Raw genomic sequence first — 14,380 nt, 5'->3', positions numbered from 1 at the left:
CCTCATCCTCAAAGGAGGTTAGTGTATCTCTTTTGTAGGCCAGAATGGTTGTCTTGGTGTAATTTATGATCAACACAACTTGACAACCTTCTGATGTTATGTTGTCCGGGGAAGAGTAATAGACGACAAACAACATCATACACTTCAGGTTACTCCCCTTTATTGTCGGGACATCGAATATTATAGAACAACCTTTGCAACTGAAGGTTAACCAGTCAGATTTATTGTCACAGGAAAGTAAAAACGAATCCCAAGTTCCATCTGCAGTCTGTACAATGGATCAATGTTTAAATGGCTAAAATTAGGGATCAAAGGAAAAAAAAAAAGTTCATTATAATTACGTTATTTATTTTATCAGCCCTACATAAGATATATATAAAATGATATATTCTCTTTTCACATATATGATAGTCTAATCTCAGTTGAAAATAGAAATAAAAGTAAACTGGTCTTCTAAAAGAAAAGTAAAATTGAAGTATTTTTTTTCTTCAAAATGTACTTAGCTTATAATTAAATTCTCGATTTATAATATGTGTAAATTAATCATTGAGTTATTCACACTCATTAGACACACTACTAATGTAATATGACTTTGAAAACTTTAAGAATTAATTTGGTGCCTAATTCAAATTGATGGGTGATATGATTTGTTAGAAAAATATAATTTCAAGAACCAAAGTTCCAGTTGACTTATAAAAAAAGTAGATATGCAGAAGAGATATTCAAACCTGTAAAATACTGTCTTCAGTAATACTTGAGACTTTGAATTTCTTTCCCATTTGAATTAAAAGAGATTTCAAGTAATTATTTGACCGTGAAGTTCGAACTTGACTAAGGCAATCATCAATTAAAGGAGAAGCATACATATCAGAGATTTGTGATCTAGTTGAACTTGCTTCCAATTCACAACAATTTGTTGCTTTTAATACATTCAAGATTCTTGCTACATCTTGTGTTAGTTGTAGTTTTGAGCCACACTCCACACAAAGACTTCGAAGCTTTACAAGGTTCTTGAAAGTGCCAAGAGATGACACAGATGTTTGAACTAGGGATATCACATTATTTGTTGGTGACATCCAAGACCGAATGAGACAAGGAAATACATCACGCGAAAATCCTTGAAAGCCACATAAAGAAATATAGCCAATGCTTTTTGATCTTACTATTGAAAATGGCACTTTTGTTATAGCAGTCTTATCTGCAATCAAGGTTGTCAACGATTCCATCTGTTCCAAGTCCTCCTCCAATCTGTCAATCATGGAACATCCTGAAAGAATCAAGGTTTCTAGAGATTTTAATTTAAAGATGCTTCTCGGAAGTTTCCGAAGACCTGTGCAGTTTGTCAAATTTATTAGAAGAAGTTTATGGAGAGATCCAATGCTGTGGGAGACCGAAGACAACCGTGGACAATCCTTGAGTATTAACTTTTCAAGATTAGGCAAATATGAAAAATCTGGAGTTTCAATCAAATCCCGAGAATGACTAAGATTAAGAACTTTTAGATTCTCTAGCAACTGTAAGAAAATAAAACCACAAGAGATTCGTTAGACAAGCTTAGAAAATAAAATAGATTGGAATTTTTAAGAATGAGTATTTTCTGTTAGCTTTTGAAACTGTTTGCAATGGAAGTAAACCAGAAAAAAAATAATGAATGGAATGAATGTGTTATTGTATATTGAGATGAATATGTTATTTATACATAGCTTCTATTACATTGTTTCTAACTACCTTCTACTTAACTAATACAATCAAACTAACTTGAATTACACAAAACTGAATACGGAGAACGTTCTCCATTTTCAGTTACAAGGCTTTGGTAATTATATCAGCCAGCTGAACTTCAGTTTGACAATAAATGAGCTTCAACTTGCTTCTTTCAACTTGATCTCTTAAGAAGTGAAACTTTGTCTTAATGTGTTTGCTTCTTCCATGAGACACATCACATGGTTCTTTTCCAGATTTATTGCTGAAATGTTGTCAATCAGCACTGGAATTGGCCTGCAAATTTCAATTTTCAGCTCTGTTGTTAATGACTCAAACTACAATGCTTGGCAGGCTGCATAGCTGCCAACAATATACTCAGCTTTTCATGATGATAGTGCTATCACAGGCTGCTACTTTGAGCTTCATGCTATTGATGATTTCATGAATTTGAACACATATCCTGAAGTGCTCCTTCTATCATTCTTGTCTGCACACCAATCTGAATCTGAATATCCAACTAAGTCTTCATTTTCATGTTTCAAATCTGTTGCAAACATAATACCATTCCCAATTGTGCCTTGGATATATATCATGATTCTCTTAACTGCCATCCAATGAGAGTGTTTCGGTCACTCCATGAATCTGCTTACCACGCCCAAACTATAGCAGATGTCAGACCTTGTATTGCACAAGTATCTTATGGAACCAACTTGTTTGAATAAAGTCGAATCAGCCAGCTCTTCTTTAATTTCTATTCCCAGCTTTGCATTGATCTCCATTGGAATGGTTGCAGGGTTGCAATCAGCCATATTGAATCTTCTCAGGATTTATTTAGCATACTTCTTCTGATGCATCAGCAGTTCTTCTTCAGTTTCAGCAAATTCTATTCCCAGAAAGTAGCTCAATCTGCCCAAGTCTGTCATTTCAAACTCATCCTTCATGATTCCTTTGAATTCTATAATTGCCTTACTGCTGTTGCTAGTCACCAGTAAGTCATCAATATATAAGCACAACAAGATCATTGCAGACTCTCCATTCAATGTGGAATGCTTCACATGAACTCCATATTCCACTGTGCATTTGATTAATCCAATGCCAATTAGAAATGAATCAATTCTTTTGTTCCAAGCTCTTGGTGCTTGCTTCAAACCATATAGAGCTTTCTTCAATATGAGTAATTTATCCTCTTTTCCCTTAATCACAAATCTTGGTGGTTGGGAGACATACACCTCTTCTTCCAGCCATCCATTTAGAAATGCAGATTTCACATCAAGCTGGCACATCAGCCAACCCCTAGTACATGCCAGTGCTATCAGAAGCTTGATTGTCTCAATTCTGGCCACTAGAGCAAACACTTCAGAATATTCTATATCTGCTCTTTGTAGGAATCCCTTGGCAACCAATCTAGCTTTGTACTTAGCAATTGTTCAATCTGGATTCAGCTTCAACTTGTAGACCCACTTTACTCCAATCTGCTTCGTTTTGGAGGCAAATCTGTCAAGTACCATGTCTGATTCTTCTCAATTGCATCGATCTCTTCCACCATTGCTTTCTTCCAGGGTCCTTTCGTCAATGCCTCTTCAATATTTAAAGGTTCTGCATCCGCAAATAAGGCAAAATATACTAAATCTCCACTGTTGTCAACTTCACTATCATTAAACACTTCAAATTCTTGTAAATAAGTTAGTGGCTTTCATGTTCTTTGGGATCTATTTGATTCAATTCTTTCTTCATCTCTATTTCCACTAGTATGCTGCTCATTCTATACTTGCAAAGGAATTTGTGAAGGTTGGTTTGTGCTGCTGCTTGCTTGCTCCCAGTCCCAGTGTTAGTTGCTGGCAATTTGCTTCTGTTTCCGGTTCCAGATCTCATGTTCAACAATCATGACATCCATACTTGTCAAAATATGTTTATGTTTAATATCCCTCAAATATAGGGATTCAGTTGAATAGGAGTACTAGTAGGGATTCAGTTATATAGGAGTACTAGTAGGGATTTAGTTATATATGAGTACTAATAGAATTCCGTTATATAGGAGTACTAGTATGGATTTAGTTATATGTGAGTAATCATAGGATTTGGTTGTTTAGTAATATAGTATAAATATATCTGATGTATTATCAATATATTTCAAGTTTCAATAAATATAATTTTATTCTAATTCTTGACACTACTGACCACCAACTTGCCTCTCACAGGATCAAATAGTTTGTAGGCACCTGTTGGATGATACCCTACCAAGATCATTGCTTCACTTTTGTCCTGCAACTTTCTTCTTTTCTGGTCTGATACATGTTTAAAACATACAGCACCAAATGTTCTTAAATATCCCACTACTGGCTTTCTTCCACTCCAGATCTCTTCTGGTACCATCTCCTTTTTCTTTGTTGGACATTTATTCAGAATATAGACAACAATTGATGCAGCTTATCCCGAGAACTTATGTGGCAATCCCTTTTCTTTTATCACGCTTCTAGTCATGTCTAGAATGGTGCTATTTCTCCTTTCAGCTAGGCCATTGTGTTGAGATGAGTAGGAAGTTGTTACCTTATGTTCAATTCCATTCTTGACACAAAAATTCTTGAATTCATGTGAAATATATTCTCCTCCTCCATTTGTCCTTAACACTTTGATAGATTCTCCACTTTGTTTCTCCATTTTCACCTTGAAGTTCTTGAATGTCTCCAATGCTTCATCTTTGGTTTTAATCAAATAAATCCACCACATTCTACTAAATTCATCAACTAAAGTTATGAAATACTTATTACCTCCTAATGATGGCACTTCAAATGGTCCACATATGTCACTATGAATCACACCAAGAACGTTCTCTGCTCTTGCTTGCATTTGCAATTGAAAGGACTTTCTTGATGGTTTACCTGCCATACATACTTCACACACCTTCTCATGGACATCAATCATAGGAATTCCACTCACCATCTTCTTGACTCCTAGCTGCTGCAAGCTTTTGAAGTTAAGATGGCCAAATCTTGAATGTCATAGCCAATTTTCATCAATTGAGTTTGCTGCCTTCAAACATTGAATATCAGCAGCTTGTATGTTGATGACAAATGTTATGTTCTTTGAAAGAGGAGCCTTGAGTATCATCTTTATCTGCCCATCATACATTTCTAAGGCATCGTTCTTCATGATCACCTGAAACCCCTTTTGAATCATCTTCCCAATGCTCAGCAAATTGTTCTTCATTCTTGGCACATACAATACCTTTTCAATCATTACTGTCTTCCCATTTCTTCTCTTAATCACCATGTTGCCAGCTCCCTCAGCTTCCAATGTTCTATCATCAGCAAACCTGATCTTGATCCTTCTTGATGTATCAATATCTACCAGCCATTCTTTATGATTTGTCATGTGATTGGAACAACCAGTATCGAGGAACCATACTTGGGATGAAGAATGTTCTTCGTTTGTGGTAGCCATTAAAAAAAATGTGTCTAAAAACGGAGAACATTCTCCTTCTGTGGCTGAAAACGGAGAACGTTCTCCATTTGTGGTAGACAACAGCAAGACTGTATTTGAGTCTAATGAAGAACATTTTTGAGCAGCACATGCTTCATCTTCTTCTTTCTTCTTCTGTTTCCCTCCTTTGCCAGCCCAACATTCATTTGCAAAATGTCCAAACTTCTCACAGTTGTAACATTGCACCTTCTTCTTGTCAAAGTTTCTTGATTTTCCTTTTAATTTACCACTCGAGTTTCCTCCTTTTGATGAAGATTCAGACTTATCTTCAGGTTTCTTGAATTTATTCTTCCTCTATTTCTTTTTCTGGTCTCCTTTCTTGTTGGCATATTCTACCAATGCCTGATTTCCAGAATTACCCCCACTCCTTTCTTTCATTCTCAACTTTCTTGCTTCTAGAGTTCCCTGCAACTCTTCAAGACTCAATGCAGAAATGTCTTTAGATTCTTCAATCGCACACACAACATAATTGAACCTGTGATGCAACGATCTCAATATCTTTTCACATAGTTTTTTCAGTATGCTTCTCACCACAACTAGCCATCTGATTTGTGATACTCCTCAATCTTGAAATCGGATCTAAAATCTTCTCTTGTTCCTCCATCTGCAACAATTCGAACTGTTTTTATAAGGTCGGCAATTTCACTTTCTTGACCTTGGTTCCTCTAGAATAACATTTCTCCAAAATGTCCCATGCTTCTTTTGCACTTCTTGCATCAGAAATTTTATCAAAGTTGATCGTGTCAAGGCATTGATGAAGAATGAAGATGGCCTTGCAATATTTCTTCTTGTTTTCTTTAAAATTCAACTTCTTCTCCTCTGTCGAATTGGCTCCCAGATCTTCAAAATATTTCTCTATGATTTCCAACACGTCTTGAAATCCAAACAATTCTCGAATTGCACTCTCCATCTATCCCAATCTTTTCCATCAAAATGTGGCATCTAGGCTGGAAAATTTCCATTGTTTGCACTTGAACCCATTCTCACTACACTCTTGTTTGATCCTCACACTTCACTCGTGTTTTTCACTCTTTGGGATCAAAACCTTGCTCTGGATACCACTTGTTAGCTTTTGAAGCTGTTTGAAATGGAAGTAAACCAGGAATAAAAATGAATGTGTTATTGTTTATTGAGATGAATATGCTATTTATACATAGCTTCTATTACATTGTTTCTAACTACCTTCTACTTAACTAACTAACTAACCAAGTGGTTAGTTAGTTAGTTGATTACATACAATCAAACTAACTTGAATTACACAAAACTAAATATAGAGAATGTCTTCCGTTTTCAGTTACAAACCAAGAACGTTCTTGGTTTCCAACATTTTCAACTGTGCATTGACACTGGGATTATCAATCACTTATTTGTTTAGTTTTGATTTTGTTGATCCCTAAAGGCTGGTTAATGATTATACCAGTATTGGTTTCGCTTTGAGTATTAAAGTTTGGACCTAATAAATGATTTGAGAAAGTGAACTTGAATTCTTTATGTTTATGGAAGTGTTTGTATATACAAATTACTTCCCCAATTTGTCTATTTTTTAGCCGTTGTTAGTGTAATAGACATGTGCAGTTAACATGTCATGCCTATTATTTATTACACAAAAATCAGTGGAAAGGAAACCAAGAGGATTTGAGAAAAGGAAAATATTACATATGCATTACTTTTAAACATGAATTGACCATCTAATATTAAGATTTTCACATGACCTTATAATAATATAACTTTTTTTAACAACCACCCTCTCTCTTCAAATGTTAAATAACAAGAAAATGGTGCAAGGAATTCCATAAATTAAAATGCCAAAGGATTCGTGTGAAGAATGTTGCCACGCCAAACAACACAGAAACTCATTCAAGGCTGAAGTGCCAACTCGATCTTCAAGAATGATGGAGGGGGGGGGGGAGTAGTATCAACTGCAGTGTACATTTTGAATAGGTGTCCAACCAAGAGATTGGACACAAGGACACCTGAAGAAGCTTGGACTGGAAGAAAGCCAATTGTGAATCATTTGAGAGAGTTTAGCTCATTATGCTTCAGACATGTGCCAGTTCAAAACCGGAAAAAACTTGATGATAGGCCTGAACAAATGGTGTTGTTGGGATATGATGCAACTGGAGCTTACAAGCTATATGATCAAGACAAGAACAAGGTGGTGATAAGCAGAGACATACTGATGGATGAATCAAGAGGATGGGACTAGAAAATGAACAAAGTTAGCTCGAGCAGTGTAGCCATCCCAGACATGCCAGTCAGCAGTGCAGATGTAGTGGGACTTGATGAAGGTCAGCCTACAAGAACAATAAGTCAACCAGTTCTTGAGTCTGTGAGAAGGTCTGAAAGAGCTAGGCAGCCTTTAGTCAGATTGCAACCATATGAAGTAACATCTGACTCAACCATCAATGCAGATGGAGAATTTACACATTTTGCTTTGTTAGTTGAATCAAAACTAGTAAATGATGAAGAAGCCTTAAGTGATCCTAAATGGAGAGTAGTAATGGATGAGGAGCTCAAAGCCATAGAGAAGAGCAAGACATGGGAGCTGATGAACCTGCCAATGAACAAAAGACCAATTGATGTGAAATGGGTCTATAAACTGAAATTGAAACATGGTGGGCAAGTTGCCAAGTACAAGGCCAGACTTGTAGCAAAGGGTTTTTTGCAAAAACATGGGCTAGTCTCAATGGCTAGCTACAAAGGTTGTTCTATGCATCAACTAGATGTTAAATTAGTCTCAATGGATCATTGGAGGAAGAAGTGTGTGTGAAGCAGCCACCAGGATATGAAAGAAGTGTCAATGAAACAAGCTCTTAGGGCTTGGAACAAGATGATTGACAGATTCCTCATAGAGCACCAATTTGAAAAAAGTGTCAATGAGCATGGAGTTTATGTTAAGAAGAGGGCAGCAGCACCTGCACTGCTGATATGCCTATATGTAGATGATTTATTGCTGACTGGCAGCAATGAAGCAGAGATTCATGAATTCAAAATCAAAAAGGAGAAGGAATTTGAGATGACTGATTTATACATGCTATCATATTTCCTTGGTATTGAGTTTGTAATAAAAGAAAACGGAACTTTTATGCACCAAAAGAAGTATTCTACTGATCTACTAAGGAGATTCAAGATGCAAGACTGCAATGCGGTTGATACTCCATCAGAAGCATGTCTGGTCCTATCAAAACAAGGTCATTGAGATATTTGTACAACACAAGGTCAAACGTAGCTCACAATGTTGGAATGGTTAGTAGGTACATGGAAAAGCCTAGAACATCTCATTATTTGGCAGTTAAAATAATTTTGAAGTACATCAAGGAAACAAGTGAACTGGGACTGCAATATGCTAAGAAGCAGGCTGGAATTGAAGCTGGTTTGATTGCGTTCACTGATGCAGATTGGTGTGAAGATAAAGATGATAGGAAGAACCCCTCTGGCTATGTAATCATGATAAACGAGTCACCAATCTCATGGTGTTCAAGGAAGCAAAGCATAGTCGCATTGTCTACTTGTGAAGTTGAATGTGTGGTTGCATCCATGGGAGCATGTCGAGCTGTGTGGCTGGCAGAATTGATGGCATAACTAGGACTGAGAAGTAATGATGCAATGAAGATGAAGATATACAATAAATTAACTATAAACCTAGACAGATATCCAAGTGTCCATGGACGGAGCAAGCACATAGAAACAGGATTCCATTTCCTAAGGGATCAAGTAATGAAGGGCGGGATAAAGTTGGAACACTGCAATACAAATGATCAAAAGGCTGATATTTTAACCAAAAGCTTGAAGAGGGTGAAGTTCCAAGAGATAAGGAACAAACTTGGATTAACATCAAATTGAATCACTTTGAATTAGGGAGCATGTTAAATGTAATTCAAATTGATTTGTAATTAGTAAGTTAGAATATGGTTAGAATTTAGTTGAGGTTGTTATAACTTGTACAGTAAGAAATTGCTTCTATAAAAGTCATCAAAACCAAGAACATAAACTGAATTTTTTTTTTCTGACTGAATTCCAGACTGTTAATCATTCTCTGTTTTTTTTGAATATTTTTGTTTTCTCTATTCTTATCAAGTTCAATTCTTCTCAATTATACAACCTGTTCCAACATAAAATAGAATGCTCGGGTGTAAGGCTATCAATACCTCTACGGAATCAGTAAGCAGAAGCATCCTTGAAGAAGGTCCACTAGCTGACAAAGAGAGGTACCAAAGTCTAGTTGGGAAATTGATATACATAACACATACTCGACCTGATATTGATTTTTCCGAAAGCATTGAAAGTCGTTACATGACAAGTTCTACCAAAGCTCACATGAACGTTGTGAACAGAATCTTGCAATACCTTAAAGGTACACTATATGGAGGTCTTCATTTCATAAAAAACACAAATAGGGGTATCAAAGTATACACTGACTCAGATTAGGCTGGATGTACATCAGACAGAAGGTCAACTACTGGTTATTGCTCATTTGTGTGGGGAAACATGGTCACTTGGAGAAGCAAGAAACATCATGTAGTAGCTAGAAGCAATGCAGAAGCTGAATTCCAAGCCATGGCACAAGGCATTTGTAAGACCCTTCATTTTTAAATCCTAAATAAGCAATTTTAGGGTATTTTGTGTGAATTTCTAAGTTTTTTAGCCCAGTTTTTAGTATTTTGTGAGTTAAATGGCAAAAATATATTTTTGGAGACCGATTAAAATTATTTGTTGATGAATAATTTTATTTATTTAAGGAGAATCTTTTGGCGAAGAAATATTTTTTTTTAAGATGCAGCGTTTTTCTTAAAAAGTTGATCTGCCAATTGAATTGCGGCGAGAGAAGATGTTTTTTTGAAAAGTGGTTTGAGAAGTAATGTGATGCGACGGGTGTAATGATGATTTTTATAAAATATCTACAAATTTAGAGATTTGTTAAAATTATTATATATATATATATATATATATATATATATATATGAAAGAAAGAAGAATATTAGCACACGTTCCTTGTTTTCACGCCACCCTCCTCTGTTTTTCTTCTTTCTCAGTTTCAAGAAAACAAACACAAGTGATAGTGTTTTTTTTAAAAAAAAACTCAAAAAAAAACCTCAACTTTTCTTCGATATCTAAGCTTCTTTTCGAGAAGTGACAAAAGAGAAAGTTGCTCATTGCCACGCTACGGTGCTAGTGAGCTAGTTTTTGAAGCGACAGCGCGAGCAAAAGTTTTACCAAAATTAATTGTAGTGCCGTAAACAGTTGTTAAAGCGGTAGTTAAGGTAAGGGCTTCTTCAAAAAATTTAGTTTGAATATAGGGACTCTATATGTGTGATTGATGGATGATTAATGTGTGATTGCATGATAATTAATTTCGACGTGAATATATACATTTTGAGTGAAAATACAGTTTATTACCTATTATGAATTTATGATTAAATTTGATGTGTTTGAGTTACATGATGAGTTATTTTCAAATAAATGAGTTTGAACTGAAGTTGAAATTTTACAACAAAAAAATTAGAGTTGTTAAAGTTGTGAAAAAGTTCAAATTTTAATTAAGTTAAAGAGTTTGAGCAAAAAGTTAGATTGAAAATTAAAAAGATTAGAGTTTAAAATTTTCCTCTTTAATTACTCTTGGACTGAGTTTAAAATGAAAAAGTTTAGAGTATTTTATTAACTCCAAATTTCGGTGCTTCGATAGTCGAGTGTGTGTATGTGTGATTTGGACAATATTCATTTTATTTAGTTTTCACTAAATAATGTAGATTATTTGGTTTTAAAAGTTTGGTGTGTGAAAAAGATATAATTTTGAGAATTTTGTTGTGGTTGGATAAATTTTAGTTGTGAACAAATTGTTATAAATATTAATGTTAATGTAGTTAGCCCCTTGAGCCTCGAAGAGGAATCGAGACCGTTGGCACCGTGTTAGTGGTGGGAGAACTCTGATATATTAATGTTGTTGTGGTGATTAAGTTTTTATATGATTATGTATTCATAACTGATAATATATGCGTTATGATTTTATTGAGGAAAATTTGTTTTGAGTATACTTTGTGATAAGTTTGAAAAATTGTTAGTGTTAAATGAGTATTAAAAATGGAGAATCTTTTAATAGCTGCATTTACTTAATGATTGTGGTGAAAGCAATCAGAGTATGCTCATGCATTTCATAGTTTGTGGTGACCGTGATGGACCACAGTGTCAGTGGTGACTGCGATGGGTCATGGTGTTAAGTGGTGACTGTGATAGGCCACGACGTTAAGTGGTGACCGTGATAGGCCACGGGGTGGTTCCATGTGATAGTTGGTCTATCTTATCCTTACTAGGATTTAACTGATGTGTAAGGCCTGTGATAGGCTACACTATAGTAAATCGTGCTAGCTTGTGAGAGACTGCACCTCGGTAATTAGTACTAAGGTCGGTGATATATGGTACAAGTATGATTTACGCCCCTTCGAGGAGGGTTTTTGTTGGAAATTCCAGAATCGTGTGCATTGGCATATACGTATTGCATTAGAGTGCTTGGCACGCAAGTCATGTTTGTTATACTATGATGATTATATATATATACTCGGTTGTTGTTTGTTATTCTGCCTTAATTTCTTTGAGGTGTGAATTTTGGTTGATTAAGTTTCGATGTAATTTTGTGTTCATAATTGATGTTATGAATGTTTGATGTGTGATTGAGGTGTGAATTTTTGGAGATTAATTTGGTGTGACTTATGTATTCTTAATTGGTATTATGAATGTGTGAAGTGTTAATTGATTCAGAGCCATTTTAGAAATGAAAATCTTCATTTTCCTCAGTTGTATTTGGCTACAACAGTGCTGTATTCGAATACGACAGTGCAGTTTGGTTAAAAACTTCATTTTCGACTTTGTTTATGCATTTTTGACATATGAAAACCCTTTTAAAGAGTATGCTAAGATGAAAGATTATTTTGTGCATTTAAAATTTAAATGATAAGTGATATTTGTTAAATTTGGTTGGTGACCCTTTACAATTATTGTGGAATTTGGGTTTTGCCCTCAGATGAGAACCGAGGTCGCCCTACCGATTAGTACCCTGGCTACGGTAACGTAATTAGACATACCTGACCGATGTTGTTTTAGGAGGAACTTGTGGGGCGTGTGGAGATCACCGGGTTATTATAGTTTTAGTAGTATGATCAGATTAGTTTGGTTGTATAGGGACTAGATGTCTTCCTTTTGCGGTTGTAATTATTTTATTTTGGGAAGACTGTACATATAACTTATAATGTCAGATTGACTTTTATTTTGGTGGGTCCAAGTTCCATTTTTTTTATGTGACTGTGGGGGAAGATAGAGATTTTTGGGGCAGTACTTTTGTACAGGTGACTGCCGAGAATACCTCGGGGGTATGAGTTATGTCTGATAGGTCTCATAGCCCCGGTATATTTTTCTGTTTAAATACTTTGGATTGTAATCCCAAAAACTATAGGTTGTTGGTAATTATGATGTAATACTTATGACTTTTGTCGTTTGCCTTACAACTTAATGTTTTATCCAAAGGTATTTCATTGATTTATGAATTTAAATTGGTTTGAAAAAAAAAATACACATGCGCTGTTAAAAATCGGGGTGTTACAGTTTGGTTTCAAAGCTTTGTTTTAGATTGTAGGTCAACCTGTAGGTTGGGAGTTGTTATCTGATCATGCGTCGGGTTAAGTTGTCTGAGTTGTCAGGTCTGGTGTAGTTGTTATGTATTGATGTAGTCGGAAGTTATTTTTGGAATTATTCTAAGGGGTGTTGAGATTTCTTCTTGATGTTGGTTTTGAGGAAACAATGCCTCCAAGAAGGGATGACGCTGCAAGAGTCAACGTCAATGGGGATGATCAAATGGCTGAAGCTATGAATAACATGGCTACTTCTATTGCTGCACAGACTGCTGCAAAGACTCTACGAGATCTGGACAAGAGAGAAAGAGAGATTCGTGCTGCTGAGTCAAGCGCATTGGAAGATTTTCGTCGTTACAATCCTCCAAAGTTCAAGGGTGAGGGGAGCCCAGAAAAAGCTGATCAATGGATTCAAGAAGTGGAAAAGATCTTCGAAATGATTAATTGTCAGGCAGGGTTGAGGCGAATCATGACGGCATGGGATTTATGAAGTGGTTCCAAGGACACAGAGGTTATGTTGTTGATGGTAGCTCGAAGATGATAGGTATGGATGGATTAAAGTTAGACTAATAGGCGACTTCATGTATAGATCTAAGTGAAAAGCTTTTTAAGAAGAGTATTAGATGTGAACACCATGGAGTTATTGAGAAGACAAGGATTTCATTTGGAATAGCATTTGGTGCTTAGGTGTCAATGAAAGAGACTTGTATTGAAGTTAAGGGGGCACTGCACGTTAGGGGTAAATACTATTGTGGTTAGATAAACTACACTTTGAGGAATAGTCAATACCTTGAGGGGTAAAGTCGAGCATTCGAGTTAAACTAGATTTGCGACTCAGATTGTTAAGTATGAATCTCATGACGATTATAGGAGTGAGAATATATATTTCTTCGATAAGTGACAAATCTCTGTGTGGATTAGGAGATGGTAAGTATGGATAGTGATTTTAGATGAAACTATAGATACGTAAGTGTCAATTTTTGGTGAAGTCTGGATAAACACAAGGAGTTAAGCCTTGATGTATTGAACCGCATGTTACTATTAAGTGACATTGGAAGTATAGAGTACGAGATTACTTAGAAATTGTAGCAATGTAAGCTTTGAGTATAGAGTCGGAGGGATTATTCAAAATTTGATTTGGGACCCTAAGATGGTTGATCTTTAAGTCGATGATTTAAAATCCACAAGGTTGCATGGAGGACCAAGTGACGCCTTAAACTTGTATAATTGAGGTAGTTGAGGTAGACAAGGGATAAATAATTCAAGTTATGGATGAGAGTGTTTGAAGATCTACTAAAAATGTTGTGTTTGTTGAAACAAACTCTCAAATTAAAGTTTTGATAAAAATAAACAAAGGTTAATTAAAAATATTAATTATGATTCTAAAATGTTATGTTAATTTAACTTGTGCTTTTGAGTGAATTAATTCAAAGATAAGAATCAAGCAAAACAAAGAAAACAGTTGAAAACTGAACAGACAAAGAAACAAGAACATTCTGGACAAAATGGAGAACGATCTCCAAGTTCAAGACTGATTATCACAACATCTTGACCAATCAATCTCCACTATTTCAACG

The 14,380-nt window shown here is 35.5% G+C and overlaps 1 protein-coding gene across 1 annotated transcript in view; it reads right to left on the bottom strand.

The window, feature by feature from the left end:
• Nucleotides 1–14,380, bottom strand: part of LOC105851158 (disease resistance protein RPP2A-like) — a 32,348-nt gene that overhangs the window by 545 nt on the left and 17,423 nt on the right. The window contains 2 exon segments of the mRNA XM_012717503.3: nucleotides 2–268; nucleotides 729–1,514. Coding sequence (XP_012572957.3) covers nucleotides 2–268; nucleotides 729–1,514 — 1,053 coding nt within the window.

This window comes from Cicer arietinum, chromosome 6 (genome assembly GCF_000331145.2).
Source record: "Cicer arietinum cultivar CDC Frontier isolate Library 1 chromosome 6, Cicar.CDCFrontier_v2.0, whole genome shotgun sequence".
Classification (NCBI taxonomy): Eukaryota; Viridiplantae; Streptophyta; class Magnoliopsida; order Fabales; family Fabaceae; genus Cicer; species Cicer arietinum.
This window is presented reverse-complemented; position numbering and strand designations above follow the sequence as displayed.